Source organism: Nyctereutes procyonoides, unplaced genomic scaffold, assembly GCF_905146905.1.
Source record: "Nyctereutes procyonoides isolate TBG_1078 unplaced genomic scaffold, NYPRO_anot_genome, whole genome shotgun sequence".
NCBI lineage: Eukaryota > Metazoa > Chordata > Mammalia > Carnivora > Canidae > Nyctereutes > Nyctereutes procyonoides.
Window position 1 is genome coordinate 30979029 of NW_026575120.1, and position 27689 is coordinate 31006717.

General features: G+C 50.4%; 1 protein-coding gene across 2 annotated transcripts; it reads left to right on the forward strand.

Annotated features, from left to right (window-relative positions):
- Positions 1-27582, forward strand: WDR91 (WD repeat domain 91). 2 transcript variants are annotated; one of them, XM_055334583.1, is made up of 15 exons: positions 1-138; positions 1663-1842; positions 2403-2609; positions 4234-4317; positions 5203-5333; positions 6383-6548; positions 14881-15036; positions 16546-16739; positions 17449-17599; positions 18875-18969; positions 19125-19293; positions 21119-21227; positions 22031-22143; positions 23399-23596; positions 25975-27582. In XM_055334583.1, exons 1-15 carry the CDS (start codon positions 16-18, stop codon positions 26137-26139), a joined length of 2241 nt encoding a protein of 746 aa, XP_055190558.1. In that variant the 5' UTR covers positions 1-15; the 3' UTR covers positions 26140-27582. The 2 variants fall into 2 exon arrangements, with proteins under 2 accessions (XP_055190558.1, XP_055190559.1); XM_055334584.1 differs by lacking the exon at positions 14881-15036.
- Positions 27583-27689: the final 107 nt, after the last annotated feature.

The window sequence follows — 27689 nt, forward strand, 5'->3', positions numbered from 1 at the left end:
GGCGCCGGCGCAGCGATGGCGGAGGCGGTGGAGCGCACGGATGAGCTGGTCCGGGAGTACCTGCTCTTCCGCGGCTTCACGCACACGCTGCGGCAGCTGGACGCCGAGATCAAGGCGGACAAGGAGAAAGGGTTCCGGGTGAGGGCGGCGCGGGCAGAGGCGGCCCCGAGGGAGCCGGGCGCGGGCCCCCCTCCCCCAGCACTGCCCTCCGGGGCGGGAGCGGCGCTGTCACGGCGCCGGGGGGACCGTCGGCAGCCGCGCGTCCGGGGCCCTCGCTGGACGCAGGGCGGACTGAGGCCCTGCGAGGGGCCGTGACTTGCCAGAGGGTGCCCGGCGAGCCCGCAGCCTCGCGAGGCTGGAGCCCAGCTGCCCTGACTCCTGGTCCAGCTCTCGGTCCTGCACGCTGCCGCCTCCAGGCAGGTGCTGGCCAATTGGCCTGGATGGAGATGGAGGTTTTAGGAGCTACGGTTGGGTCGACCGTTGAGTTTGGGCAACAGAAATATTCAAATAAGTTGGCTTCCGATGGCCCTGGGGGCAAAGGGCTGTGCAGCCCAAAATGTTAGCTGGGTTCCGATGTCTTTTTGTGTTTGTTTTAAAATGGCTTTGCAGGTGACTTACTGGCCTCCTCAGTTGGGGAAGCCGGTGAACATTTTAAAACCTTGTATTTCCCCTGTTCAAACATGATTTTCTGGAATTAAAAAAATTGTTTATTCATGAGAGACACACACACACACACAGAGAGAGAGGGAGAGAGGGAGAAGGAGAAGCAGGCTCCATGCAGGGAGCCCGACGTGGGACTCCATCCTGGGACCCCGGGGTCACCGCCTGGGCGGAAGGCAGGCACTAAACCGCTGAGCCCCGCGGGCTGCCCTAGAAGTTCTTGGAATTTACCTGTGTGTGACTTGTGTGTTTTTGCTGACTCTTGGTTGGTGTTGGCGGGTGAAGTGAGAGAGGCAGTGAGCTAGTAGCAGCAAGAGCCCTGGGCAAGTTAGGGGACCTGGGTCCTTGTCTTGCCAAAGTTAGTGGAACTTAGAGGCAAAAAGCAAGTATTTTCAGCTGTCCAAGCCTCCGTGCCCCCCCCCCACCTCCAATGGGGGTGTTGGATTGGTATCTAAAACCTTCTCCTCCAGACTGTGTAACTCTGGTGTGATTTTTTTCACATGGAGGTGACTTCTTTGGCTGACATCTGAGCAGCTGCCAGGACGGGGGTGGTGCTTCCATGACTTGAATCAGCGCATCTGTCCGTGATTCTAGGACTCCTGGAATGGTGGAGTTGTGTGTGGGGGGGTGACTACAGAGATTGTCTCTCTCTCTTTGTGTTTTTTGAAATCGTAGGCACCTGAGAGCAGAGAATCAAAGTGACATTGTCGAGTTGGTTGAGTAAACCAGACACAGGTCTGAGACCTAGACTCAGGTCTCCTGCTTTGTGCTTTTACATGGGAAATTTCCGTGCTTGCTAAAGGGTCGAACCACAGATCTAACATCAGAAAATAACTCTAACTACCACATGCCTATGTTTTGAACACTTTAGATTGCTAACTTTAAAAAATAATAACATTCAGAAGCCACAGCAAGAGGAAAAAGCTGTATGAGCTTTGCGAAATGATGGGAACATTGCCTTTTGTCCATCACCAGCTCCTCCATCCCATCTTTCTCCACCAGGTGGACAAGATTGTGGACCAGCTGCAGCAGTTAATGCAGGTGTATGACTTGGCCGCGCTTCGGGATTATTGGAGCTACCTGGAGCGGCGGCTCTTCAGCCGCTTGGAGGATATATACAGACCCACCATCAACAAGCTGAAAACCAGTCTGTTCCGCTTTTATCTCGTCTACACCATCCAGGTGCTTGTTAGCTCACAGACTCCTTGGAGAGAGTTCTTTGACCCCAAAATAGATTTCCTTTTTAATTTCTAGGGAGGACTCTCTATGTTCCTCTGGGAAAGGGTGGAACAGTCACAGTGCAAATTATTTTTGACTGTTTTCTTACTTTTCCCCCTCCTTCTCACCTCTAGATCATCTGGCTTGTCTTCCTCATTCCTATTTCCTCTCGTTTTAAGCACATAAGCCTGGGTGGTGTTTCAACGAATAGAAGTAGCTGGGTTAGTTTGAGTAATAAAGCTTATAGCTGACCTGGGCAAATAAGCCACTTAGATTATTTGAAAATCAACTAGGAATTTTTAGGATGGCCTTTATCTTCAGGACTTCAGTTTAAACCAGCTTCTTGGAAATTACAAGGAATTTGAGAAAAGAGTGATGTCCTTTATGGCATTTGTAGATTATATTTGGCCTCTTACCTGACAGGCTGGCATCCAGAGGCTCTCTGTTGTGCAGTAATGAAGAATCTTACTTCTGGACTTCTGTGTCTGTGTCCCCCCCACCCCACCTCCTCTTTATCTTGGCAGACAAACAGAAATGACAAAGCTCAAGAGTTCTTTGCAAAGCAGGCCACAGAGCTCCAGAACCAGGCTGAGTGGAAGGATTGGTTTGTCCTGCCCTTCCTCCCATCCCCAGACACCAACCCCACCTTTGCTACCTACTTCTCTCGACAGTGGGCCGATACGTTCATTGTGTCCCTGCACAACTTCCTGAGCGTACTGTTTCAGTGCATGCATATCCTCTCCACTGCCCGGGGCTATGGGCCGAGTCTGCTGCTTGCTCTTGAGGCGATTGTTTCTTCTCCAAAATGCCCATGGACCGTTGTCATGTGTTCTGTGAGGGGGATGGACAGATTGTGGTTATTTTTGCCAGCTGGCCAGGAAATCCTACATCTTTGTTGTGACGCTGCCGAAGTAATAGCTGACATGCATGAGCCGGGACGGTAGTAGCAGTGGGGTACAAGTGCTTGGCTCTGCCGGGAGCCCTCAAGTAGTGCTGGGCAGGTACAGGGGGTCGAGAGGTGGCTGCTGCTCGTTGCAGCTGGCCAGCCTTGAGAATACCCTCTCTGTGCATGCCCAGTGCCCTCCTCCCCGGTCCCCCACCCCAGGTTATTCCTTGGCTTTCTTGAGATTAGATAGCAGGTCAGAATATTTCTTGGGCCACAGCTTCCTTCCTGTGTTACCGTTTGGGTCACTCTGACAGTGACCTCAGTGTTCCTCAACTTGCCAGAAAATGGAGCAGCTTTAAGAATATGTGTATGGCTATTTAAGAGAAGGAGAATGTACGTAATTTGTAGCCTACCATGTTGACCATTTTGTCATGGAAAGCTGGCATTCATGAGGCCCAGGACATCCCCCAAGGCTTATGCTCTTTAGTCTGGAGTTCTAGAGGAGGAGAAGGGAATTGGGTTTGAATGGATCTGCCTGGTGAGTCACTGATAAATTGGGTGTTGTACAGGCCCCCCCACCACGGGTGGCCATTTTGGCCTCTGGGAGGGACATCTGTGGAGGTAGGAAGGGTGCCCTTTCCTTTTGTGTTGTGGGTCTGAGTGGGATTTCCACTCTGGCCAGGTATAAGAGCCCCTCCTCCCCACCCCTCCACTGCTTTTTATCCTGAGGGCTTTCAGGCTAAACTAGCAGTGGGCTTAGGCCAGTGGTGGTTATGACTGACCATATGGACCCTCTAAGGAAATTGGAAACGTCAGTGAAGGTCTTTTCAGTGCAAAATAGTGCCCTGCAAACTAGGTCACACACACATTTGAGCCCCAGTTCCCTTCCCTAGGACTGGAGCCCTACCTGATTTGTGCCTGACTGAAGCTGTTTAAGGTGGAAAGGCTGACTCCCTGACCCAGAATGTGGGTATTCATAGCATGTATGAGATTGTCCAGTCTGCCAGAAGCTCTCTGCTCAGTCTACACCTTTGCTAGGGAGAGGTGCAGTCTGGAGAGGGGAAGGCCAGGAGACTGAGCCTTCTGCCCAGATAGTAGACCGGCAGGCCCTTGGTGTCACTCCTGAGTGTCTGCACTGACCTGGCTACAGTTTGTGTTGGCTGCAAAACCCACTGAGTGCTAACTCTTTGCTGCTGGTGTTGGGGAGAAAATGCTCAGGTCTAGATTTACATCCTCTCTCTGGGCTGACCAGCCAGATTGTCATGTGTGTCCATGAGTCTGTCCGGAGAAAGTCAGGCCAGATCCAGCGCCAAGGGAGAGACTCTTCCAGACGGGTGTGGAGAGCCCGCAGGATGAAGTCTGTCCTCTGCGCCCTATGACTTAGGCTCAAGGGTTTTGCTGCTGGGTCAAGAGTGTGGGAAGGGCTTTTAAATCATTTCCCAGGCAGGCTTTTTCTTTAACTTTGTGCACCAGTTCCCGTGATCCTGAACTTTGATGCAGAATGCCAGAGGACCAACCAGGTTCAAGAAGAAAACGAAGTTCTTCGGCAGAAGGTTTGTTCTGAACACTCTTGCTTCTTGGGTGGGAAGAACTTCCGCTTTTCACATGTGAAATTAGGTAGTGGTGGTGGAGGGTTGGTTAAAAATAGGAAAGCACTAATCTCAGATGCAAGTGAGTCACCAGCAAGTCAGTACTGGCGATTTGGGGGCTGTCACAGTCTCTGAAAACCAGACGCCAGCTTCATGTTTAGCAGGAACAGCACAGTAATGGCAGTGAAGTTTGAGAGGAGGAAGACTGTGTGCTTTCCTGTCTCTTTCATACCCCAGTCCCTTTCCAAATATATCCACATCTCTGTTGCTTACAACCCAGATATAATTTTGTTATTCTGCTCAGCTCCATGACCCTCTAGTCGGGGAAAATGAGAGTCAGGGGACCCACATTTGCCTTTACATGTCTCTGTCGTTGACATTGAGGCCGCTGCAGGTCATATATTTGGAAAAAGGGAGATCAAAAGCTGTTTGCATTTTGGGTGCGGATATATTTTTATTTCAGGCATGAGGTCAAAAATGCTGAACTTTATTTAAAAATAATTTTCCATGAGAGTCCCAGGGCCTGATTTTGTCGATTCCATAGGGTGGAGGACCGGGTAGAGCTGTTTTTCTCAATGAATTCAGGAAGAAGCAAGTCAAATGAGGAAAAGCAAAAAAGTGGGATTTGTGTTAGTCTCTCACCTCACTGTAGTCCAGGGACAGCTGCCACTGGCCTGTTTACCCACTCCATGGGGAGCAGAGGCTGAGGCCGGCTCCCCAAGGCGCAGACCCAGGGGCCCCTAGAGCCGGCGAGGTTGGGTATTGGAGGTGATGTGTCTCCTTAGCAGAGGGAAGGTGAGAAGATGAGGTGAGGCCGCCATCTCATTCGCAACCCGCCCCCCCCCCCAGCTCTTTGCCTTGCAAGCTGAAATCCACCGCCTGAAGAAAGAGGAGCTGCAGCCAGAGGAGGAGGAGGCCTTGGTCCAACACAAATTGCCTCCTTACGTCTCCAACATGGACCGCCTGGGGGACTCGGAACTGTGAGTGTGTGCGGGCTTCAGGGCATGAGGGGGGCATGTGAGGGCAGCCCCTCCTCTCATCTGTTCCGCGTCGTCTCCCCCTGACCCTGCTGACATGGAATTGCCAGGGAGCCTCCTTGGCCCTTGCTGTTCCCATCTAAGGTTTCTGAGCAAGGTGCTGGGCCTCTGAACCTGCCCCAAGGGAGGAGGGGCCCTGCACGACCAGATGTGCACATCTGAGTAATAAACACAGATGCCCTCGTAAAGCCCCGGGTAGTCTGTGTTGAGAGCGGTGCCTCATGGATGAAAAGGTTGGCACCCAGCAGGTTGGATGCAGTCTGGTGGAAGTGTGCTCCTACCCGAGGGTCCAAAGAGGTAGGCAATTGGGGAGAGAGGCCACCTTAAAACACAGCCGGTTAAAGCGGAGGCCCCAGCCGATGGTAGTGATGGTAGCAGTTGAGACTGAGGCACAGAGTGGCCCCGCAGCTAGTGGCAGGTGAGGCAGGATGCCAAGGCAGGCCGGCAGAGTCCGGACCTAGGTGGGGTCGCGTGCGCTACCAGGTGAAACAGCTCTGGTTTCCGAGCTAGCATGGTAGGGGGCGGGGGCGGGGGCAGGGATCAAAAGCGAGCCAGACCCGTAACTTAAAAAATCTTGGCTTAAACTGTAAAAACAAACAGGTGCAGTTAATTTTATGATGAATTTGCTAGAGCACAGTGTATCCAAAATACCATTTCTGCCCGTGACGACTATAAACCAAGTATTCCTGAGATCTTGTGACCATTTTTGTGCTGAGGCTTGGCTTCCGGTGTGGGTCTTACGCCGCTGGCGTGCCTGGCTTCGGACCAGCCCATTTCAGGTGCTCAGCGGCACGTGTGGCCAGTGGCTCTTGGACGGCAGAGAGCCGCAGGCCTTACCGTGGTGCAGAGATGCTCCCTGTGGTAGAAGAAACAGTGCCAGGGGTAATGCTTGCCCCAACGTGGGGGCCTGGACCCGGAGCCCAGGGGGCCCGTGCTCTGGGTTCCCTCACGTCCCCCTCCAGCCCCGTGACCTTGTGTGTCTGCTTGTCCAGGGCCATGGTGTGCAGCCAGCGGAACACGTCCCTGTCCCAGTCGCCTCGAGTGGGTTTCCTGTCCTCGCTGCTGCCTCAGAGTAAGAAGAGCCCCTCAAGGTTATCGCCTGCGCAGGGCGCGTCCCAGGCTCTGAGCTCGGCCAAGAAGGAGCCCTTCAGTGGTCAGGTGAGCGCAAGGCCTGCCTTTTAACTCCTGCCAAGAGGCCCCTGACATCCGACTGTACTTTCAACCTATGTGGAGTCAAGCGAGGTCTCGTTTGTTCTCTCCTTAGGACTGCTCTCTCTGGTGTCCTGATGAGATCCTAAGTTCACATCTCACTCCCTTTCTTCCTTCCTCCCTGCCTTTCCCTCACACATAAGTGATGGTGCTGCAGGGGGAGGGCAAAGCTAAGAGTAGAGTGGAGGCAGTGAGGAGGAAATCCACTTCCCACAGCCTTCACCCACCCTGCTGGCCAGCGCTGCAGGTGTCGTGGGCACCCTGAGATGGTAGGCAGGTGGGTGCTGCTGGCCAGGGGTGGAGCCGGGTCTCAGACTTCGTCTAGCTTGGAGGGACCTCTCACCTGGCCCCTTGCCACTACATTGCCTGCACTCCTGGGTCCTGCCTTTAAGCCTGTGACCCCCTGCAGGGGAGCGGGTGCTTGGCAGGGAGAAGTGAGCTTTGACTCTCTTCCCTTTTTCTCATTAAATTCCTGTGAACTCGTGAGAGCTTGTGATGGGGAGTTGGTGGCTGGAGGGTGAATTCAGGCCACTGTGGAAGTTTGAATGTCTGGTGATCTAAAGCAGTGTGTAGAGGAGGAGTAAATTAGAGTGACTTCTAAATCAATGTGTTGCTTGTACAAGTTGGTATTCACTGATTCCTCAAAGGACTTTGGCTGTTCTTCACTTTTATGGAAGCTCGTAAGAGAATTTCTTTTATGCCAGGTCATGTCCAAAACGGCCGTGGGTCCCACTGAGTGGTTTTCCTGGCAGAGATGGTCAGAACTCACTGCTGTGGGCAACGCTTTCCAGAGTGAAAGTTTAACAGGCCCACAGTTACACTTTGCTGCTTGGTCAGGGAGCTTTTTTCTTTTAATGTGTTTTTTACGAGCTACAGATAAAGTAAGTCATCATAATCGCTGCCCTCCTCTCTTACCACCCTTGGCCTGAGAAGAGCTGCAAGTGATGCAGAAGTTTGGGGCTGCTCCCTGCCGCAGGGAAGCGGGGGGGCTGCCCAAGGGGTGGCAGGGCTTTTAGCACAGCCCGTGCTATTTTGCTGTTGAAGTGCAGGTGCTGAGCAGGACGCTGGGGAGTAGAGTGCAGGCTTCGGAGTCAGGCCGTGTACTTTCAGCCCCGGGTCCTTGTTTATCATCCTTGCTCAGATTGCTTTAAAGTCACCCTGATTTACTTGGGATGATACTAACATTTATTGCCCAGGAGAAGTTCCTGAACTGCTGTAAGAGCCGTTGGTATACGCATGCCTGACAGACTGTACACGCCCAGTACGTGGTAGCAGTGCTGGTCGCATTTGGGAAGGTACTGGCCTACCGGAGTCCTCGACTCAGCTCTGAAACTCGAGGTGCCAGCAACGCAGTATGACTGTCCCCTGGCATTCATGAGGTCCCAGGGCAGTCCCAAACCAAACCTGGTGATTGCCATGGCAGTTTTTCTGAATCCCGAACATGAAAATTCGAATTCCAGTTCTGTGGAATGTGGCTGAGTAAGTTATATTGTTTGCATTGCAGATCTCTGTCACAGTTGAATATTTTATAAGTGTAATAGTTGATGTTTGGGGTGCTAAGTCTCTTGAAAAAAAATGCAGGAAATGCTGAAATTCAATTTCATTGACTTAAAGAAAACACGAGATGGGTTCTTTGGGGTTAAGCCTGTAGCTTTGTTCTTTATGTGTCCGGGAACTAAATGTTACGTAGTGAGATTTGCATGAGATTGGAAATTTTCTGTGCAGTTCATGTTCATGGGATGAGGGTTAGAATGTAATTCGCAGCAAGCAATTGTCTCTAAAATCTGTTCCAACAGAACTTGGGTCACCGTGAGGTATGTTAACAGAGCAAAGGTAGCTCTCTTTCCATTTCATGAATGGGGGTGATAGATATCTGCCATCTGAAAAATCCAATGTTTAGGTCACTTGTGGTTTTTTTTTTTTTTAATTTTTTTTTTTAATTTTTATTTATTTATGATAGTCACAGAGAGAGAGAGAGGCGCAGAGACATAGGCAGAGGGAGAAGAAGGCTCCATGCACCGGGAGCCCGATATGGGATTCGATCCCGGGTCTCCAGGATCGCGCCCTGGGCCAAAGGCAGGCGCCAAACCACTGCGCCACCCAGGGATCCCGGTCACTTGTGGTTTTATTTGTTAATTAGACTCAGCCTTGATACTTCAATTCTGAAAATAACTAGTATATTTGAGGTTGAGGAAAATCAGAGCATTTCAGAGTTACAGGAAGCTTAAAGGTTATCTGCCCCCCCCCTCCTGTTGGGTAGAGGAGCACGTCCTCTGATTGATTGCTTCCTGTGATGTGGAGCTCACTACTTGTTAATATGGGGATAGTTGCCTCTTAGCTATTTGTAGAAACCTCTAAAAGTTTTACTTGCTGATCGTAGCTTTGCCCTTTGAGCTACTTGGACACTTCCTATCTTGCCATGCTGAGCACTCTCTGTCCATTCTTCCCTCTCCTCTCCAGTGTTTTCCTGTATGACATGACCTAGACCTCTCACCATCCTGCCTCCCTCCTCTGGGGGACATTCTAAGTTTTTAATTCTTCTGTTATAATTAATACACCAAATTTGAGTGTATTAAAATTTGAGTGCTCTCTTACCAATATCAAATACAGTTAGTTGTATGATCGCTTCTTATGACTTTAATGATACATTGCTTTTATTTTTTAATTTATTTTTTATTTTTTTGATACATTGCTTTTAACTTAGTAGAAAATGACATTTGCTTTTTAATGAGCCACCTTGCTTTGTTAGCGCATATGAAGCACACAGTCTTTTTTTCACTTTTGACTCAATGGATCTCTCTTTCTCATTTTAAGATTTTATTTATTCATGAGAGACACACACACAGAGAGGCAGAGACATAGGCTGAGGGAGAAGCAGGCTGCCTGCGAGGAGCCTGATATATAGAACTCAATCCCAGGACCCTGGGGTCACACCCTGAGCCAAAGGCAGATGCTTGACCACTGAGCCACCCAGGTGTCCCTCTCTTTCTTTCTTTATTTTTTAAAGATTTTATTTGGCAGTCCAGGTGGCTGAGAGAGAGAGAGAGAGAGAGAGAGAGAGAGAGAGGCAGAGACAGACTGAGGGAGCCCAACGTGGAACTCGATTCCGGGTCTCCAGGACCAGGCCCTGGGCTGAAGGTGGCGCTAAACCGCTGAGCCACCGGGGCTGCCCCTCTCTTTATTTTTAATGAGTAAGCAAACAAAAAAAAAACATAAGGTTTATTACATTACATTATTGCTATTACATTAGCAATAAATAAAATAATCAGGCCATCCTGTTTTAAATCTGATTTATGTATAGCATGGACATTTCAATCACATGAGCATCTTGCCCACTTGTGATGGATCATTGTAACCTGGTCATTACTACTGAAACGTTCATGGTATTGTACACGGCACAATATATGGTGATGTACACTCTGGGCTTTATAGACATCTGGAGGCAAAATTTAAGAAACAAATGGAAGTAACTCGAAGACCACAGCTCCTGAGCTATTCTAGGATCTCTGTTACAGTAGTGCCTGAGGGCACCTGCACTGCTGGCTCACCCAGCCTCCACTTTTTCTCGGTCTTTCCCTCCAGCCTTATAATGCCACTCCTTCCACTCCCACTCAGGAAGCTATGGGGTTGCCAGGTATTATAGAGATAACCTCTAATTGGCTGTAAAGAAAGCAAACTTCTGCATTTGTAACTCTTATTAGTATCAAATTACTTCATAGCTACTGAGACATCAGTGGTAAGAACAGCTGCCCTTGGGGCTGTTTCCATGGATTTTAATGGGACAGAGGAAATGGGAGCCCTCTTCCATGCCTTTTGTTGTATAATTTTACGTGTGATGAGGGCCTGTCCTCTGGGTAGCTTTGTATTACTTCAGGTGAGACCAGATTACTGGGACTTGTTTCCTGCCTCTTTTGGATGACCACCTGGTAAAGAATATAATTTGGACCACTTGGAATGTTTTATGAATCTGGTAGTTAAGACTTTTATGAGGTTTGCTTTCAAAACTGTAAATTACCAGTATTATCACAGTAAACATTTATTTAGGTTATGTACAGTTGTAGCTAGACACACGTTTACCTTAATCTATTAAAGTGTTCTATGAAGTGCTGCATTCACCAGTTTTTAGCACATTGTTTTGTTGTTCAACATTCTTTAGTAAATAATGAGATGCAGTTGAAGGAGAAGCTCTCTGAAAGTGGATCTGATAGGTCACGTGTAGGTAGGTCCCTAGCTCTCTTGGCATAAACTACCGTCATTATAAAGACAGTTTTTCAGTTCATTGTGGTGCCTTCTTTTAACACTGTTTGAATTTTCCTTTTGGAGGATGGTCCAGCCCTTACCTGACCACCTACTGGACAACTTCCTTCTCATCTTGACTTGGAGGGAACCCACCTGCCTTTGTACTTTTTTGTGTTATATTTCCTGTCCTGGCCAAGAAAGTGCTACAGGGGACTTTTGTGTCAGAGGAATTGGAAGTCCATCCCAAGCCTCTCTCCTCCATAGGTATAGAAGACACACCATGTCTTAAGTGTAGTGGTGAGCAGGAGAATTAGAGTGCCACAGAGCACCTGTCTGCCCTCTGTAGCATTCCCCACCTTAGGGCTCCAGGCTGGATCCCCTGTGGTCTACGTACTTCCAGGGTGTGAATGCAATATCATGTAGGTTCTTTTCCCTTTTCTTCTCAAGGGTCCAGTGTAAAAATTTCTGGGTCACGCTGATAAATCTGTCACAACTGCATAATAGTTGGTCCAGGCTTTTTGAGACTTTCTCACTTGTCTGGATTATTATTTTGGAAAATAACTGTCAAACCAGGAAGTGATCTTCTTTCTTTCCCCAACTGTGTATGTAGCTGGTTGTAGAGTTGCCATGGCCATGTTTAATCAGAAAACATGGCCTCTACCACCGTTTTGTTTGTTTTTTGTTTTTGTTTTTTTTATTTTGTCTTTTTTATTAGAATGTGAGGGCTTTTAAAGAGATTTTTTGGAATTCTTTCCTTTCCTTTTTTTTTTTTTTTGAGTCCTCTGCTGGTTAAGGTTTGTCTGTTTCATTTTTTTAAAAACTGGCTGTTAATCCTAGTGGTCATTTATATTGTCTCTTTAGTCTCTATTTCATTAATTTTCATTCTGATCCTTGTTATTTACATTTTTTCTAAATTTGGGCTTCATTTGTTTTTCTAGTTCCTTGAGGAGGTTGTTCATGTGAGCTCTTTTTTGTTTCTTTATGCAGGCATTTATTGCTATGAATATTCCTCTTAGAACTGCACCTGCTGCATCTCATGAGTTTTGGTGTGTTGTGTTTACATTTTCATTTGTCTCAAGGTATTTTTTGGTACTCTTTTTTGATTTCTGCTTTGATCCATTGGTTGTTCAGAAACATGTTATTTAACCTCCACATATTTGTGAATGTTTAAATTTTCTTCTTTTAATTGATTTGTAGTTTGGTATAATTGTGATGCTTGATATGATTTCAGTCTTACCAAATTTATTAAGACTTGTTTTGTGGCCTAACATATGATCTATCCTGGAAATGTTCCATGTGCTTTGAGCAGAATGTGTATGCTGCTGCTTTTGGATGGAGTGTTTTGTATTTGTTCTTTAGGTCCATCTAGTCTAAAGTGTAGTTCAAGTGCAGTAGTTCCTTGATTTTCTGTCTGGATGGTCTCTTTATTGTTGAAAGTGGGGTATTGCAGTCCCTAAGTATTATGGCATTGCTGCCTATTTCTCCTTGGTATTTGCTGTGTGTATTTGGGTGCTCCTATGTCTGGTGCATAAATACTTAAAAGTGTCATATCCTCTTATTGGATGGACCCCTTCATCATCACCTAATGACTTTGTTTCTTATTGCAGTCTTTGGCTTAAAGTCTATTTTGTCTGATACGAGTATAGCTACCCTTGTGGAAGTCTTTAGTCTGATTTGCCCCCGTGATCAGAGATATGGGGAGGAATCCATAAATTCATATATAATCAGGGCTGGCACTCTGGGATTGCAACCCAGGGAGTGAGCACTACCTCCGTGGGGATCATGTGAGGTATGCCATGGTTTCAGGACTTCCTTGTATATCTTGACCACCTCTTCTGGGTAAGTAAGAGAAGTCTTTTTCCACTTTCTAAAACTCTGGAACCTCTTCAGTGTTCCATGAACCATGGGTTACTTACTTCTCAAAAATGGCCGGAAGTGCTGTGAGAAGGGCCTTGTCCTTGTTATGTGATTTAGCTCTGGGAACCTGACATTTCTTCTTATCTTTTCTATTCGCTGTCACTTTCTTCTCTTTGTTCTTTTCATGCTACTGCTTTTATGAGGTTTCTCAGAGCGTGGAGTTTGCTGTCAGATTTGGGTGGGAATTCGACTTCTGTCCAGTGGTCCCTATGGGAGCAGTAACTTGACCTAAGCCTCACTTCTTCCTATTAAAACAATGTCCTCATCTTTATTTTAAGGGCACATTTGTAAAGTTCTTAGCGTGGTGCCTTGCATGTGGTCAGCATTCAATGAATAATATATTTTGGTGCTGTTATTGTTGTTGGTTTTCTTTCTAAGGTTATCTTGGCCAGGAATCCTACTTCTCCTAAGATAAGCCAGAATGTGGAGCATCAAATACTTTGCCTAGAAGAAACCTCTGATACAAGCATAAGTCGATACCCCGGAGAGCACCTCAGTCAGAAAAACAAATAACCCTGAAGGTCAGCTAGTTAGGCTCTATGTGAACTCAAGAGTCCTTTAAAATTTCCTTTTGAACTCGTCCCATGGTTTCAGGGTCCAAAGGAATCTGTTAATCATTTTAAGTTGTTTTGTGTTAACGTAAAAAATAATAAGTAGAAGTAGAAAGCGAGCAGACTTTGGTTGAGTTTATTCTCTTGATTTACGTCTTACATGCTGATGACTTGCCAAGAGATTGGCCTCAGACCTGAGTGGCTGTTGGCATATGTATTCCTTTGCTAAGAGTATAAAATAAGGTGGGGAGAGGGAAGCAGTGTTGGCCATCACAGTCTGTGGGAATAAGGTTGGAAACAGCCCAGTGAGATAATCTGGAAAGGATGAGGTGACCTCTCCTTTTCAAAAGGCTCTGGGGGTGCCAGGATGACTTAGTTGAGTGTCCGACTCTTGGTTTTGGCTCAGGTCATGATCTTGGGGTCACGGGATTGAGCCCTGAGTTGGGCTCTGTGCCCAGTAGGGAGTCTGCTTGGGGTTCTCTCTCTCTCTCTCTCTCTGCCCTACCTCCTGCTCGCTCGCTCTCATGAATAAATAAATCTTTAAAATTTTTTAAAAATGGCTCTAGATTAAGAGTCTTTTCTCCATGGAAGTGGGGTGGGGATTTTATTCATCTGCTGTAACCTTGGCCTACTTTATCACTCTTGTCGTGAAAAGGGGCCAGAAGATGCCAATTTCTTTCCTGCCCATTGTATCTTGCTCAAAGGTCCTTGAGTTTCCAGCAGTTTCTGTTAATGATTTCTGGTTGCCTAGTAACCATTTCCAAATACTTCAGTTTTGGGGCGCCTGGGTGGCTCTGACAGTTAAGCATCTGCTTTTGGCCCAAGTCATGATCACAGGGTCTTGGGATTGAGCCCCACATTGGGTCCCTGCTCCCCGGGGAGCCTGTTTCTCCCTCTGCCCTCCACTCATGTTTGCTTGCTTGCTTGCTCTCTCTGTCTCAAATACATAAAATCTTGAAAAAAAAAAAAAAAGACAAATACCTCAGTACTTGTTAAACTAAGCTGGCTTAGTCATACACTTGGCCTAAAATAGGAGAGGGTATTGTGTTCCTTTTGCCTCCAGAGAGGTGATTGTATGTTGCATAAACTTTTTTTTTGTATTGCCCAAATATATAGTTGGTTGTAGATGTTTCTGACACCTAGCCTAGGGCCTGACCCTCCCCCCCCTCCCCCCCCAGTCATGCTTGGTAAGTGCTGGTCTTCTCCTCCTTACCTGGAGTTAATTGTCCTAGCTAGATAAAGGAGGTATATGTGTCTGCCTGTAGGTGAAGTATAAGGCCGGCTGAGGAGTGCTGGTGACCTGCCTCTTAAAACAGGGGAGTGGACAACAGAAAGGAGGGGGTCCAGACTGCTTAGGTCCCTTCTTGACTTTGCCCCTAGGCTGAGATGGTAATGTTCTGACTACCTCTCTACACAGCTGGGCATGAACCTTACCCAGGGAGCTGTAGGGTAAGGAAGCTGCCCCCCGGCTTCCGCTTCCTCCACCCCCCCATTCCCCCCACCCCCGGCAGAGGTGTCATGATGTGGGCTCAGGCAGGAAGTGACTCTTTACAACCCCGTATCTCACCCTGTAGCCTGCCAAGGGAAAGGATGCAGCATGTGGGCCCAAGGACGGGAAGAGCCTCTTCAGTGGGTTGGCCTCTGGGGAGTCCAGCTGGTCACAGCACCGGCAGCGGCGTCTGCAGGATCACGGCAAAGAGAGAAAGGAGCTTTTCTCTATGACTTTGCAGGTATGGCTCGGTCTTGGCATTGTGCGGGTGCCTGCAAGGACAGCTGTGTGGCTGCTGTGGAAATAGGTGGGGTTGGTACAGCACCTGCTCTTACCTCCTTATTTCTGCATGATAATATTAGCGTGTCAGATTCTGGGAGGCTTGGCAGGAGAGCCCCGTTTCCCCTGCTTTAACCCAGATCACCCAGCCTTGCTCTTTCCCAGGACCCCTTTGTCCTGCATCCCCTGCTGGAGATGCTACCCTGACATGCAAGGCTGGGCTGTGGTCCTAGCCCTTGCCTCGCTAAGCCCTGGGACTCACATCACCACTGAAAATGGGTCGGGGTCTACTCTTCCTGGCAGTAAAGCTGCTTTTCTTTCTGTCACGTACTCAGGATTGAAGGGAAGCACCCAAGGGATTTACTGGCTTTGCCATCTTGTTGGTCATTTATCCCCTACTTGGGGCTACGTTGCCTCTTTCAGAAGCACTGCTGCCAGTTACCAGCCCTGTGCTGGTTGTAGTTTGATGGCATAGGCCTTAAGGTTCTGATCTTGAATTGTCCTCTTCTGACAGTAGGATTAGGGACACGCCTGCCCCCAGCCACTCCCAGAGGGCACCTGTCTGAGCTTGGAGGTCTCTCCCTCTGTTACATTTCTTTTGCTGTAGAACTGTGCTTTCTGCAACCCTGAGAGCACTTAGAAGAGCCTTGGGAGCCACACGGGGTGGTGGAGGTTGCCCTGGCTGATGCCCCCTAGCCTGGGTTATATCTGGGTGAATGGGTAGTAGCCATGGTGGTCAACGTTCAGTGCACCAGGGAGGCAGAGACCAGGGCGGCTGTGTTCTCACCAAGCGGCAGGGTGTGGGAGGTACCCTCTGGTGCCCGGCCTTGTTCTGGCTCTGCTCTCCTGGGGTCTCTATCGCTCTGTCTCGCTGGTCGCCCCAGTCTCTTGGCAACCCCTTCCCAGGTGGAGGTGCTGGTTGGTATGGTGAGATGCTGGCCGGGGGCTAGGTTTACCTCTGACTGACCTGGCTTCCCATCCAAATCTACCCCTTGCCGGCTCTTGACCTTGGGCAAGTTATTTAACTTTCTGCATTCAGACTTAGTTTCCACAGTTATAAAATTGGGTTAGTAGTAGGACCTCAGAAGGTTTGGGGCAGGATTAAATGAGGGAAACAAACGTAGTCGCAAATACCTATTCACCCAGGTACAACCTGGCACTTACTAGGTGCTCACTGATTTTTATTGTTGGCCTGTCCTGAGTCATGTCAGCTGTGATAGGGAGAGGATGCCCATGGCCCACTACTCCCTTAGCAGGGCCTGTGAGAAGGGGAAGGGCTCTAGAGACAGGCCACTGGCAGAGCAGGAACCTGCCTCTCCGACAAACCGGGTACTTCCTTCTAGACCCTGTACCCCCTGAGGGCCTCCCGTAGCATGCTGTGGCCTGGCATCCTAGCTGTCCTGTAGCGGGTCCCCGGATGTGAAAGGCTGGACCCAAGCCAACTGACTTGTCCCCGCTTGGCTTGTCACAGAGTGCAGAGAAGAAGCCCGAGGCTAGTGGCCCAGAGGCCGAGCCCTTCCCAGAGCTCCACGTGGAGGCGCTGGAGACGCTGACGCGGGCTTCTGCAGCAGGTCCCGAGGGCGGAGGGGTCCGCCCTGAGCAGCCATTCATTGTGCTGGGGCAGGAGGAGTACGGGGAACACCACTCCTCCATCATGCACTGCAGGTGGGCTTGGGTCTGTGGGGGGAGGCCTGGGCAGGGAACACGCTCCCCAGGAAGCCTGGCTTATCAGGCTGTGCATGTGAAGGTGTGGTGGGCAGGACGCACACCTGGTGGGATGGTCCCTGCTGGACCACAGCCATCCCTCTAGCATCAGAGGAGGGTTGGATAGCTGCTCTTGGCCCAGGTAACCTCTCTGTCCTTTACAACTGTGGGTTTCTGAGTTTTAGGAACAAGTTACCTTTTATTTGAACTCTCTAAGACTTAATTTTAATTTACTTTATGTTGCTTTACTTGTAGCTAAATATTTATCGTGTACAAGCTTCTAGTCACATGTGGGAAAAGCATGACCTTTATGAGGAACCCTCATGGACTGTGGTTTTCAGAGAGTGGTTGGGCTCCCTCTCCTGGCGCAGATCGTCTGGAGCTGCGGCACAGGAGGCACCAGGGGCCCAGGAATGGGGCTGGTGCACCTTGCTTGCTGCTCTGTCCCTGTTGCTTATTACCATAGGGCTCAGCACACAATAGGATCCCTGTAAGTAGTTCTCGGACAAGTGAATGGATGAATGCTTCTAGAAATAGTTTTCACCCATCCTTGGAGTGTAGGCAGTTTGAGAAATCGTTGAGTCAGCAAAGCAATCCTGTGGGTGCTCGCTGGAGAGGATGGTGGGATCAGGCAAGGATGGTAAGAGCCTCCTCCTCTCTTCTGTCTTAGAGTGGACTGCTCGGGGAGGAGGGTCGCCAGCTTAGACGTGGACGGGGTCATCAAAGTGTGGTCTTTCAACCCCATCATGCAGACCAAAGCGTCCTCCATTTCCAAGTCGCCGCTCCTGTCTCTAGAGTGGGCCACCAAGCGAGACAGGCTGGTGAGTGACACCCATCTTGCTGCCGTCTGAGTGGGGAGCTCCCAAGGCCGTCCCCCAGCATCTGGCAGCACAGGCTGACCCGAGGCAGCCAAACCAAACCCTCCCTTTTCTCTAACTGGGGGTGGGGAGGCACATGCACCCAGACTGTCTCTGCAGGATTGTATTTGGGGGGCAGGGGTGGTGGTTATTGGGTTAACAGGAATTGAAATCAGATGGTAGTGGGACCTGGAAAACACTCCTGTCTGGCGGTGGGGTGCTCTGCCTGGGGGAGACACCGACTTGCCTCCTGTTCTCTGTCAGCTCCTGTCATCTCTCCAGTTTCTGACAGCCCGCCACCCGTGTTCTCAGCTGCCCCTGCTCCTGCCCAGACCCATCCCTGTGTGGCAGGCTCCCGGAGAAGCTGGTGGGGCTGGTGGCCTATGGGGGCCCCTCAGGTCCTCTAAGTGCCATTAATACAGTGTTCTCTTTCCTCCTGGACTTTACTACTTGAGAAAGAATTTGTAGTTAATGAGGTAAATTTGATTTATAGAGGTGGTTTTTTTTTTTTAAGATTTTATTTATTTACTCATGAGGGACAGAGAGAGAGGCAAAGACACAGGCAGAGGGAGAAGCAGGCCCCATGCAGGGAGCCCCGCATGGGACTCGATCCCAGGTCTCCAGGATCACACCCTAGGCTGAAGGTGGCGCTAAACCGCCGAGCCACCCGGGCTGCCCGAGTTTTCTTTCATTATATTCTATTTCGAGGACATCATACCAGGCAGCCCAAGAGGCAAACCTTATTGGTTTTTAAAAAGTTTTTGATAACCTGCAGGAATTACCCTATGGAACTAGGATCTCCGAGCTTACTCTGTACAAGTATTAGCCTGCCAGGGTTAATTTGAGGTCAGAATGTAGTCGGCTAGATGGTGAGCGAGAAGGGAGGACGGGAACAGCCAGGATTTAAAACTGGCAGAAATGGAGGGAAGGTCGAGCGCCTCATTTAATCAGCCGGCACATTTCCAGGTGTATCTCCGGCGATACCTCTCTCCTAGTCCATAGATTTCCTTTTGAAGTTTCGCTTCTGTGCAAGGTCACCTGTGATGTCTTCACAGTAACTTTTAAATGAGGTCCATTTTAGCCAGATTTCCTGAGTGTGTTGGAGGCCTGCCTGCAGAGCCCACAGGCTGCGATGCTGTCCTCACCTCACAGGAGTGGGCCTGCCCCTCCCCCACGGTCCTCCCTGATGGGCATGAGCCCCATGCTCTTCCTCGCATCTCCCGCCCCTTCTCATTCCAGCTCTTGTTGGGCAGCGGTGTGGGGACGGTGCGTCTCTACGACACGGAAGCCAAGAAGAATCTCTGCGAGATCAACATCAACGATGACATGCCTAGGTGAGCAGTCGCCACTGCCCACACTCGCCATGCTCCGTGGGGCCTGGGTCTTGCTGGGCCTTCGGCCCCGGCCCCTGGGGGCTAGGGGCGGCCCCCCTCAGAGCCGAAGCCTGAGGGTCAGGCAGAGTGCTGACCCAGCCCCACGTGTATTGCAGAATCCTGTCGCTTGCGTGCAGCCCCAGCGGCGCCTCTTTCGTCTGTTCGGCCGCAGCCCCGAGCCTCGCTTCCCAGATGGACTTCTCGGCTCTGGATATCGGCAGCAAGGGTACTAATCAGGTTCCTGGCAAGCTGCTACTGTGGGACACGAAAACCATGAAGCAGCAGGTGCAGGCTCTGCCCCTGTGGGTCTCCCCATGGGTCCGTGCGGGGTCACACTCCTGGGGTAGCTGTGTGTTTGCATCCCTGACTTCTCCCGAGCTTCATCCTCTCCTTGCTCTGGGCTCCTCAGATTCCAACTGGTGAGGCAGGTTCAAAGTTGACGTGTTGGGAAAGTAGTAACACGCCAGATTGAGACCTGTGCCCCGAGCTTAGATGTCACACACAGTCCATCAGAGGGCCCTTGTGGTGTCTTTAGCATTTTTAAATTTCATTTCGTTTATATTGAAAGGCTCTAAAGAAATTTACTGGAGGAGTTCTGGTTCACATCAAAATTGGGAGGAGCGTACAGAGATCTCCCATTTACCTCCTTAGGCCTTGGCCACTGCCAGGCTTTATACCATCTCCATAGCTTTGCTTTTTCCATCATTTCACATAGTTGGAATCTCATAGCATGGTCAGATTGGCTTCTTTCACTTGGTATTATGCAATCCAGTGGCTCATTTTTTTTTTTTGGAGACAAGTGGAGTCTCTTTCTGACTCCCCGTTAACCTAGTATTGCATGGAAATGCCAGCAGCAGCTGGAACTGATGCGGACATGTGCATGTTCTTGAGAATTGACAGCCACATAGAAGCCACATAGAAGCTGGCTTGTGAGACATATGGCCCACCTTCCTCAGGAGCCAAGGACTACCCACCTGCCGTAGCAGGAGCTTGCTGCTGGGACCCTAAGCCCCGAGAAAGAGGGATGATGTGTGAGCTCACACATGTAAAAGGCAGCAATGTTTCTTATTAAAATCAGTCTGGGCATGCAAACATGGCGTGGTTCTTGCCTTGAACAACAGCTTCCCAAGGTCACTGGATGGCACGAAGGGTGCCCATCCTACAGCCGGGCTGTGGCACAAGCGTTCAGTTGGCACCTCCCCACATCCGCCTCTAGAGATGGTGTGCATTCCCACCTCGGGGTGTCCCCTGGGCACAGGGATCGGTGCCACACTGGAATTCTCAACCACCGTGCCCTGCCACGTCTCATCTTCTCCCGAGGATTCCTCGTCTTGGCAAACGTGCCCCACTGAGAAACTGGGTGTCTTTCTGGAGCCAGCCTTCTCCCTCACCCTGCAGAGTCCCTGAGCAGACCTCGTCAGCTCCACCTGCAAGATGTTTCCATTCCGCCCACTGCTCTGCACTTGCAGGAACCCGCCCTCGACTGGCTCTCTAGTGCCCCTCTCTGGACACCGCATGACCTCCTGCCATGGCTCCCCGACCCGCTGGAGGGAGTGGCAGGCTCTTGGCATGTCCCACTGCTCCCTGTCCTTCTGGATTTCCCATCCACACCACCGTGGGCCCTGCAAGATCTGCCCCCCACTACGCCAGCCTTGCGGTGTGTCCCGCGGCTGCAGGTCTTCCCTGAGTGCTGTCCTCTCCCTGGAGACTTCTCATCCCCACCCCATCTGGCACACCTTTGTCCTCCACCTCTCAAGTGTTTTCCCTTGTACAGCCCAGGTTAGTTAGATCCTTCTTAATCTTTCTCTTTTCCTCAAAGGCACTTATAGTTTCATGTTTACTTGTGATCTTTAAAGTTTTGATGAGATACGAGTACATACAAAGGAGTGTTGCAGTCAAAGGTGTGCAGTTATAATGAGAAGCTGTAACACAAGCAACTTTGTATCGTTGCAGTTTGAAAGTAGAACCTTCCAGTGCTTTTCATGCTCTTGTGCGCTCTCCTCAATCTTAGTCCCTTCCGTTTGCAGACAGAACTTGTCTTGAATATTGGGCGGTGGTTCTCTAACAGTTTGAGATTTAGTCGGTTTTTATTTTTTTATTTTTTCGCTAGCTCCAGTTCTCCCTGGACCCAGAGCCCATTGCCATCAACTGCACAGCCTTCAATCACAACGGAAACCTGCTGGTCACAGGGGCGGCTGATGGCGTCATCCGGCTGTTTGGTACGCAGCAGGCGTGCTCGTGGAGGTCTGGCCCCCTCCTTCAGTGTCCCACAGAAGGAGTCTTGCACAAAAATGCAAGAAGACTAGAAGCTACTGCAGAAGTCCCAATTTGGGATGCTCGAAGTAGAGCTTAACTTTGGTCCAAGCCTGCTCCTTTCAAGACCTCTGTGATCGTTCACCTTGCACGTGGTCAGTGTGGTGGGGCTTAGCAGTCCTTGAGTCTGGAGCTGTTTGATCCGAGTCCTACGTGAGATCCAGGAGGACACATGAGTAATGCCGTGCTGTCTGCCTGGTGTGGCTAGTTTGTTCTCCTGGTAAAAGCACCAGAACAGTGTGCTTTTGAGTTATCCGGCACACTGTCTCAGGAGCCCTGTGCAGGCCTGCCCCCAGGAGAAGCAGAGTCTGGGAGGGAACTAGGGACCGTGTCTAGCAGACCCCCCAGGCGCCCTGGGGGTACCTTACAGAGGCTGCCTTGGAAGGATTTGTTTGTCTCCCTAGACTTGCGGGCTGCCCAGATGAGCTCAGGCTCCCCCGGGGATTCCTGAACCTCATTTTCAACCCAGGGAAGAAAGCTTCATTTTAGATATGTTAAATTGATGATGATGAATACACTGGAGGAGAGAATGAGCAAACTGAAAGACCTTTTGGGCAAGGGTCAGCTCTGTGATAGCTGTAGGTCCCAGGAGGCCCTTGGCCCCACAACCATTCCTGCCTTTGGGCATAGGGCAAGAGGCGCTTCCTGTTGTGGGTGGATGCCTCCCCAGGGTCTGGATGGGGTTCTTAGTGTTCTCTCCTTGCCTCAGATATGCAGCAGCATGAGTGCGCCATGAGCTGGAAGGCCCACTGTGGGGAGGTCTACTCTGTGGAGTTCAGTTACGATGAGAATACCGTGTACAGCATCGGTGAGGATGGGAAGGTATGTGGGAGCAGGATTTTGATCGGAAACTCCTCTTCCTCTGGCTCAGGCATCTGAGATTCCAGAGAGCACCAGAATGGCACGAGGGGCTGAGATTAATCCTGGCCGTACCCTTTACTAGCTCCGTGACCTCGGGCCCCTCTCTGCCTTAGCGTGTCATCAGTATGTTAGGGGTAGTGATAGTAACCAATCTCTGGTGAGGTTTGAACAAGTGTAGTGGGAATTGGCAATCAGAAAAGGGGAGAACCCAGCCTTCCTCCTTGTTGTAGCAGAAGTGACTCTTCCCACTCTAGGTGGATCAGTGGGGTCCAGATTAGGGCCCAGGTTGTGCCCACCTAGGTCATCGGGTGGTCACAGTGTGACATGTAGACATGCTTCCTCGAGACAGTGTGTATAGGCCAGGGAGGAGTCAAGAAATGTAAAAAGGAAGTCAGGAGATAAAAAGTGAAGGTAAGTGCCCCCTTATGTGTTCTTTCTGGAAGGACACATTAGGATTTCTGGAAAGGAAGCTGCGGTTGGGAGGCAGGCAGGCCGAGGTGGGAGGAAAACTTGTTTTTCCCGTATACCCCCCTGTACTTTGGATTTTACACCATGTACCTGTATTATTCATTGAAAACTGTAATTACAAAGTGAATTCTTCATTTGAAAACTATGGGAAAGAATTTTTAAATTAAAGCTTAACTTCCTATTTGAGTAGGATTCTCAGTTAAGAGGTTGTCACACAGGCAGCCGGTCCATGGTGTAGACGAAAGGATTATGTACACTACAGTACATGAAGCCAGTTTGTAACCATACTGCTCATGTTCAGTGGATTACACTGCTGAGATGGGGAGGATATTTGGAATTTATCTTCTCTTTGCTTCTAAGTCAGAAAAATCCACTTGGGTTCTAACCCTAGAAACAACAACAACAACAACAGTAACAATCCCTTGGAGCATTCCCCCTGCTTGAGCGATGGGAATCCAAACATGGGTAGTTGCCTGCCCGCTTCTTCTCCGGGAGTCAGGCCAGAGAGAAAGTTCAGGCTCTGCTGTGAAGTTGCGGACTCTTTCTAAGATGTTCTTCTCTAGAAAATTGTTTAACTTGTTTTAGGGAAAGACAGACTGGGGAGTTGTCCCACTAGCTTTCCTTGTGGCCTGTAGACCCACCCCCTCTACCCTGGGATCCGTCCTTCCCCCCACCCCCAGGCCTGGCCCTGGAGAGCCGTGGCCAGCTCCCGCTGAAAGAGCGTTCAGGTTGTGTTTTGTGGTTGCAGTTCATCCAGTGGAACATCCACAAGAGTGGCCTGAAGGTGTCTGAGTACGGCCTCCCCGCCGACGCCACGGGCCCCTTTGTGCTGTCTGGCTACAGTGGCTACAAGCAGGTTCAAGTGCCCCGGGGCCGACTCTTCGCCTTTGACTCGGAGGGAAATTACATGCTGACGTGTTCGGCCACAGGGGGCGTCATCTACAAGGTATGGGGGTGAATGGGGCTGTCATGGTGGGCAGGGGGCTTCCTCCCTGGAGGTCTGGGCCCAGCTGAGTGCAGGGAAGCCCCTGATCCAGGATGGATAGCGCCTGGGGCCCCCTGGCTACAGGCCTGGCAGGCCCCCCGCTCGGGATGGGGACATGGCATGGCATGCTCGTCCTTTTCTTTGTCCATCTGCTGTCCTTTGACAAGATTCTGGCCCTTTTCTGCTTTTGTTCCTTGGGAATAATACCTGTTAGAGAAAGTGTGAAAAAGTAGGGAGAGGCATTGGGAAGTGTGTTGGGTTGGGGCGGGGAGCACGACGCACATGGGGAGGTGGTCTGCTTTGTGACTCATCTGGTATAGATATATTAGTTTATCGGAGGTGCCGTGGGTTACGGACATTCCAGTCCATGGCCAAGGCGAAATTCGGGGCTGTGGTTTATCACACCATGATGTCATTGTCCACTTTGGTTTTGTCCCTCAGTTGATGTGCTTGCTTTAATTCTCACATCCGAGCTTCTCTGATTCGTGTACTTTTCTGGTACAGTTGTCTGAAATTCTAAACCTCTTCTGTTTTATTGGTATTGTCAAACAGACCAGTGAGGAGGATTTGAGTTGTAGTCTAAGCATATGTTTGTTGTTTTTTTTTTAAGATTTTATTTGAGAGCAAGAGAGGGTGATGAGCAGTGGGTGAGGGAGAAGCAGATTTCATGCTGAGCAGGAAGTCCAGCTCAGGGCTCCATCCCAGGACCCTGGGATCATGACCTGAGCTGAAGGCAGATGCTTCACCGGCTGAGCTGCCCAGGCGCCTCTCGGCATATTTGTTTGGTAACCATGCCAACCTGTTCTTAGCCTCAGTGGTAACTCTGCCTACTGGTAGTATTCAGTGTGTAAGTACAGAGCCACAGGTATAGTGTTCTCTGGTTGGGGGCTCTCCACGTCCCCATTGCCATGGGTCATCTGTCTGTGGACAGCCCATGCTGTGGATGGCAGTTGTGTGCAGGCATCGGCCTAAGCCCTGTGGGTGGACGCAGGGGAGACCGTGTGATCCTGCTTTCGTGGGGCTCACGCTTATAACACCCACATCCTAGACAGGGCAGGGTACTGAGCCCAGGAAGCTGGGCAGGGGCTGAGTGCTGAGGGGAGACCCCTGCAGGGCGGTGGGGGGTGGGCCGTGGTCTGTGAATGTGAGGCCTTTGGAGGAGGTGGAGGAGTTGTTGGGAGGACAGGGAGTGAGGCAGGCCTTGGGGCCGGCCCCACAGGGACAGAGGCAAGTGAGAGCACTGGAGTTGGGGGAGGCGGAGGGGAGTGCAGAGGAGGTGGCATCAGGAGCCCTCTAGACCATTGATCCGGAGCACGGCCCCAGGTAATCTGGGTTTACCATCAGTGAGGCTCCTCTTTTCCACAGATGATGTGTTGAGTGGCTCTTGCCTTCTTAAAATTAGCTCTGTAATTTCTTGTAATTGCTGTTAGAAGATGCTGTACAAAGCTTTTGGTTTGCAAGCCTAACTGTATTTTATTGGCTAAAAACTGAGTTTCAGTTATGCTATACTTTGTGTATGGTTTTATGTGTGTTGTATGGATGTTTGTGTATTTTTAATCATGAGCCTTTGTCACTTGTGTTTTGTCCCAGTCAGCCTTTGTCATTTGTTCCCGTTAGCCTTTGTCATTTGTCTGGAATGCCTCCCCCTTTCCTGTTCTCTTGCGGCTGGGTAGGGATGAGAAGGTTCTGGAATTCTGCTTGAGCCAGGGTGGCTACTGTGGGCTCATGATTTGCAGTCAGGTTGCAGGATTTCCCTCTGTATAATTTTTGAAATGCTAGATACGGGGTCTACTTACTTAAGGAATATAATGAATTTTTGATCCTATTTTTACAGACTTTAAACAAGCTATGATTTTTAAATTACAAAGGCCAACGACTTCCGGTTCTTCCTCATGGGTGTTGTCTGTAGCTGGATTGGTCATTATGCATGCTCCTGGCTCCCCCTTCCTTGATACCTTCCGACTCCTCATGCTGTAGGCTGAGTCCTGGTGGCTGGTGCTAGTGGGAGAGAGGCTGGGCTCCTCCGGGGTCCTCAGGGCCCTTCCTGGGTGCCGCTGTGCTGGGTCCCGCGGCGGATGACCTGCAGCTTGCACTCCTGGGGGAAGCAAATGGGAAACCAACCAGCAGAAACCCGATCTCATGCTGGGGAGCAGGGAGCCATGTAGGGAAACAACTGGGTGTAGGTCGGGGTGGGCGCAGAAGGCACCGGCCCACAGCGAGTTAAAGGTGGCAGAGGAAATTCTCTTGTCTTTTCAGGTGTGTGATATGGTTTTCCACCTAAGACAAAGGAGTAACTATAATGGCCGTGTTTGTGACACCTCCTCTCTCCTGTCTTGCAGCTGGGCGGGGATGAGAAGGTTCTGGAGAGCTGCGTGAGCCTGGGCGGCCACCGAGCCCCTGTGGTCACCGTGGCTTGGAGCACGGCCATGGACTGCGGGACGTGCCTCACTGCCTCCATGGATGGCAAGATCAAGCTGACCACTCTCCTGGCTCATAAACTCTGAGGGGACCCACCCTGAGGGACACCACGGAAGCAGTATTATCCTGAGGGGAGTGGAGAAACAGGACAGGAAGACAGGGGACTCTGCTTCCCACCCCTGGCCAGTGTGGGGACTCCTCAGGGAAAGATTGTCCTGGGAATCAGGCACTGCTGGGCTGCAGTGAGCACACGGGATCCACATGGAGTGGTGGCACATTGTGTCCTAGAGACCAGCATGCTGGGTAGTGCAAGAGGCATGCTCCAGGCGGTGGGGAGGAAAGTTCAGGAAGCAGGAGATGCAGTGTGATGGCTGCCCTTTTGGGCCAGGAGGGGCTGACAGGGACTGTGTATATATTTGCTCATTTTTCATCTTTTTTTTAAAAAAAGAATGCTCTCGCGGTCAGCTGGTATGTCTTTCTGGAACATGTGTGTGCAGCAGAGCGTCTCCCTTCACCCTTTGCCCTTGGAGAGGCAGGTGTTGCCAGAGGCAGCCAGTCGGCTTTGAGCCTAGGCCTCCCGTGCCAGCCGTGCCAGCTGTGCCAGCTGTGGGGCTGAGCCGTGTGGCAGGTTTGCTTGTTGCTTTGCTGTAGAGCTAAGATGGCCCATCTCACTCCGCTGGCGAGATGATGGTTATGCTGTCGCTGTTTCTTTGGGCTCCAGTCAGGGAGGCCATAGCGTTCCTTTTCTTTCCTGCATTGCTGAAGCTTCTTGGGATGAGGTTAGGGTCTGAGGCTCTGGTCTTGCCTGCTCCACGTGGGTGTCCCCTCCCTCCGCCACTGGGGTTCCTCTCTGTCACCTTCACATCCTTGAGGCGGACGGGAGCTGGCCACCAGTGCCGTGTGCTGATGGTTGGCGAGAGGACTGGGGCCAGGGGGCCAAGCTTGCTTGGCCATCTGAGGTGGGGGGCGGTGGGGCTCTCCGGCTGCAGATGCGGGACAGAGATGGCCTTGGTGCCCAGACATTTGGGCAGTCGTCGTCAGGCCTCTGGGCTCCAGCCCAGTTCTGGTGGTGCAGGTCTGGAGTGGGGGTGCTCCCAGTTACCTACTTGTGGAAAATCATGAAGTCGGTCCTCAGGCCTCAGCTCCCGTCTGCTGGGATCTGGGAGGAAAAGTAGGTATTGAGGTGACCCAGCTATGAGAGAACACCAGAGGCTGGTAAGTAACTCCTTGCACATTTTTACTTGTTTCTGCCTTGGTAACCCTCTCTTCAAGTGAGGAAAACCAAGACGTCTCCATTCACAGTTTTCCTTGTCTTCCGCAGTGAAACAGCAAAGTATCTCCCCTAGTGATTCAATAGGACATTTAAGGAGCCGTCGTCACGTGTTTCATTTGTGTGACAGAATTCACTGTTTAGCCTCAAAGTTTTGTTTCAGTTTTCTCTTCTTGCCCCTTCTCTCTTCTCAATATGGTCTCCACAGCTACCGAGATGTCTAAGGATCACAGAGAAACAAAGAACACTTGAAAAGCTGTGTCTTCTCTCTCTTCCTTTATGGTCTGGGCTGAACACCCATCACCTCCCTTTTGTTTTGACCTTGGCTTGAGATTGAGGGGCTCCACGGCCCTGCCTAAAGACACA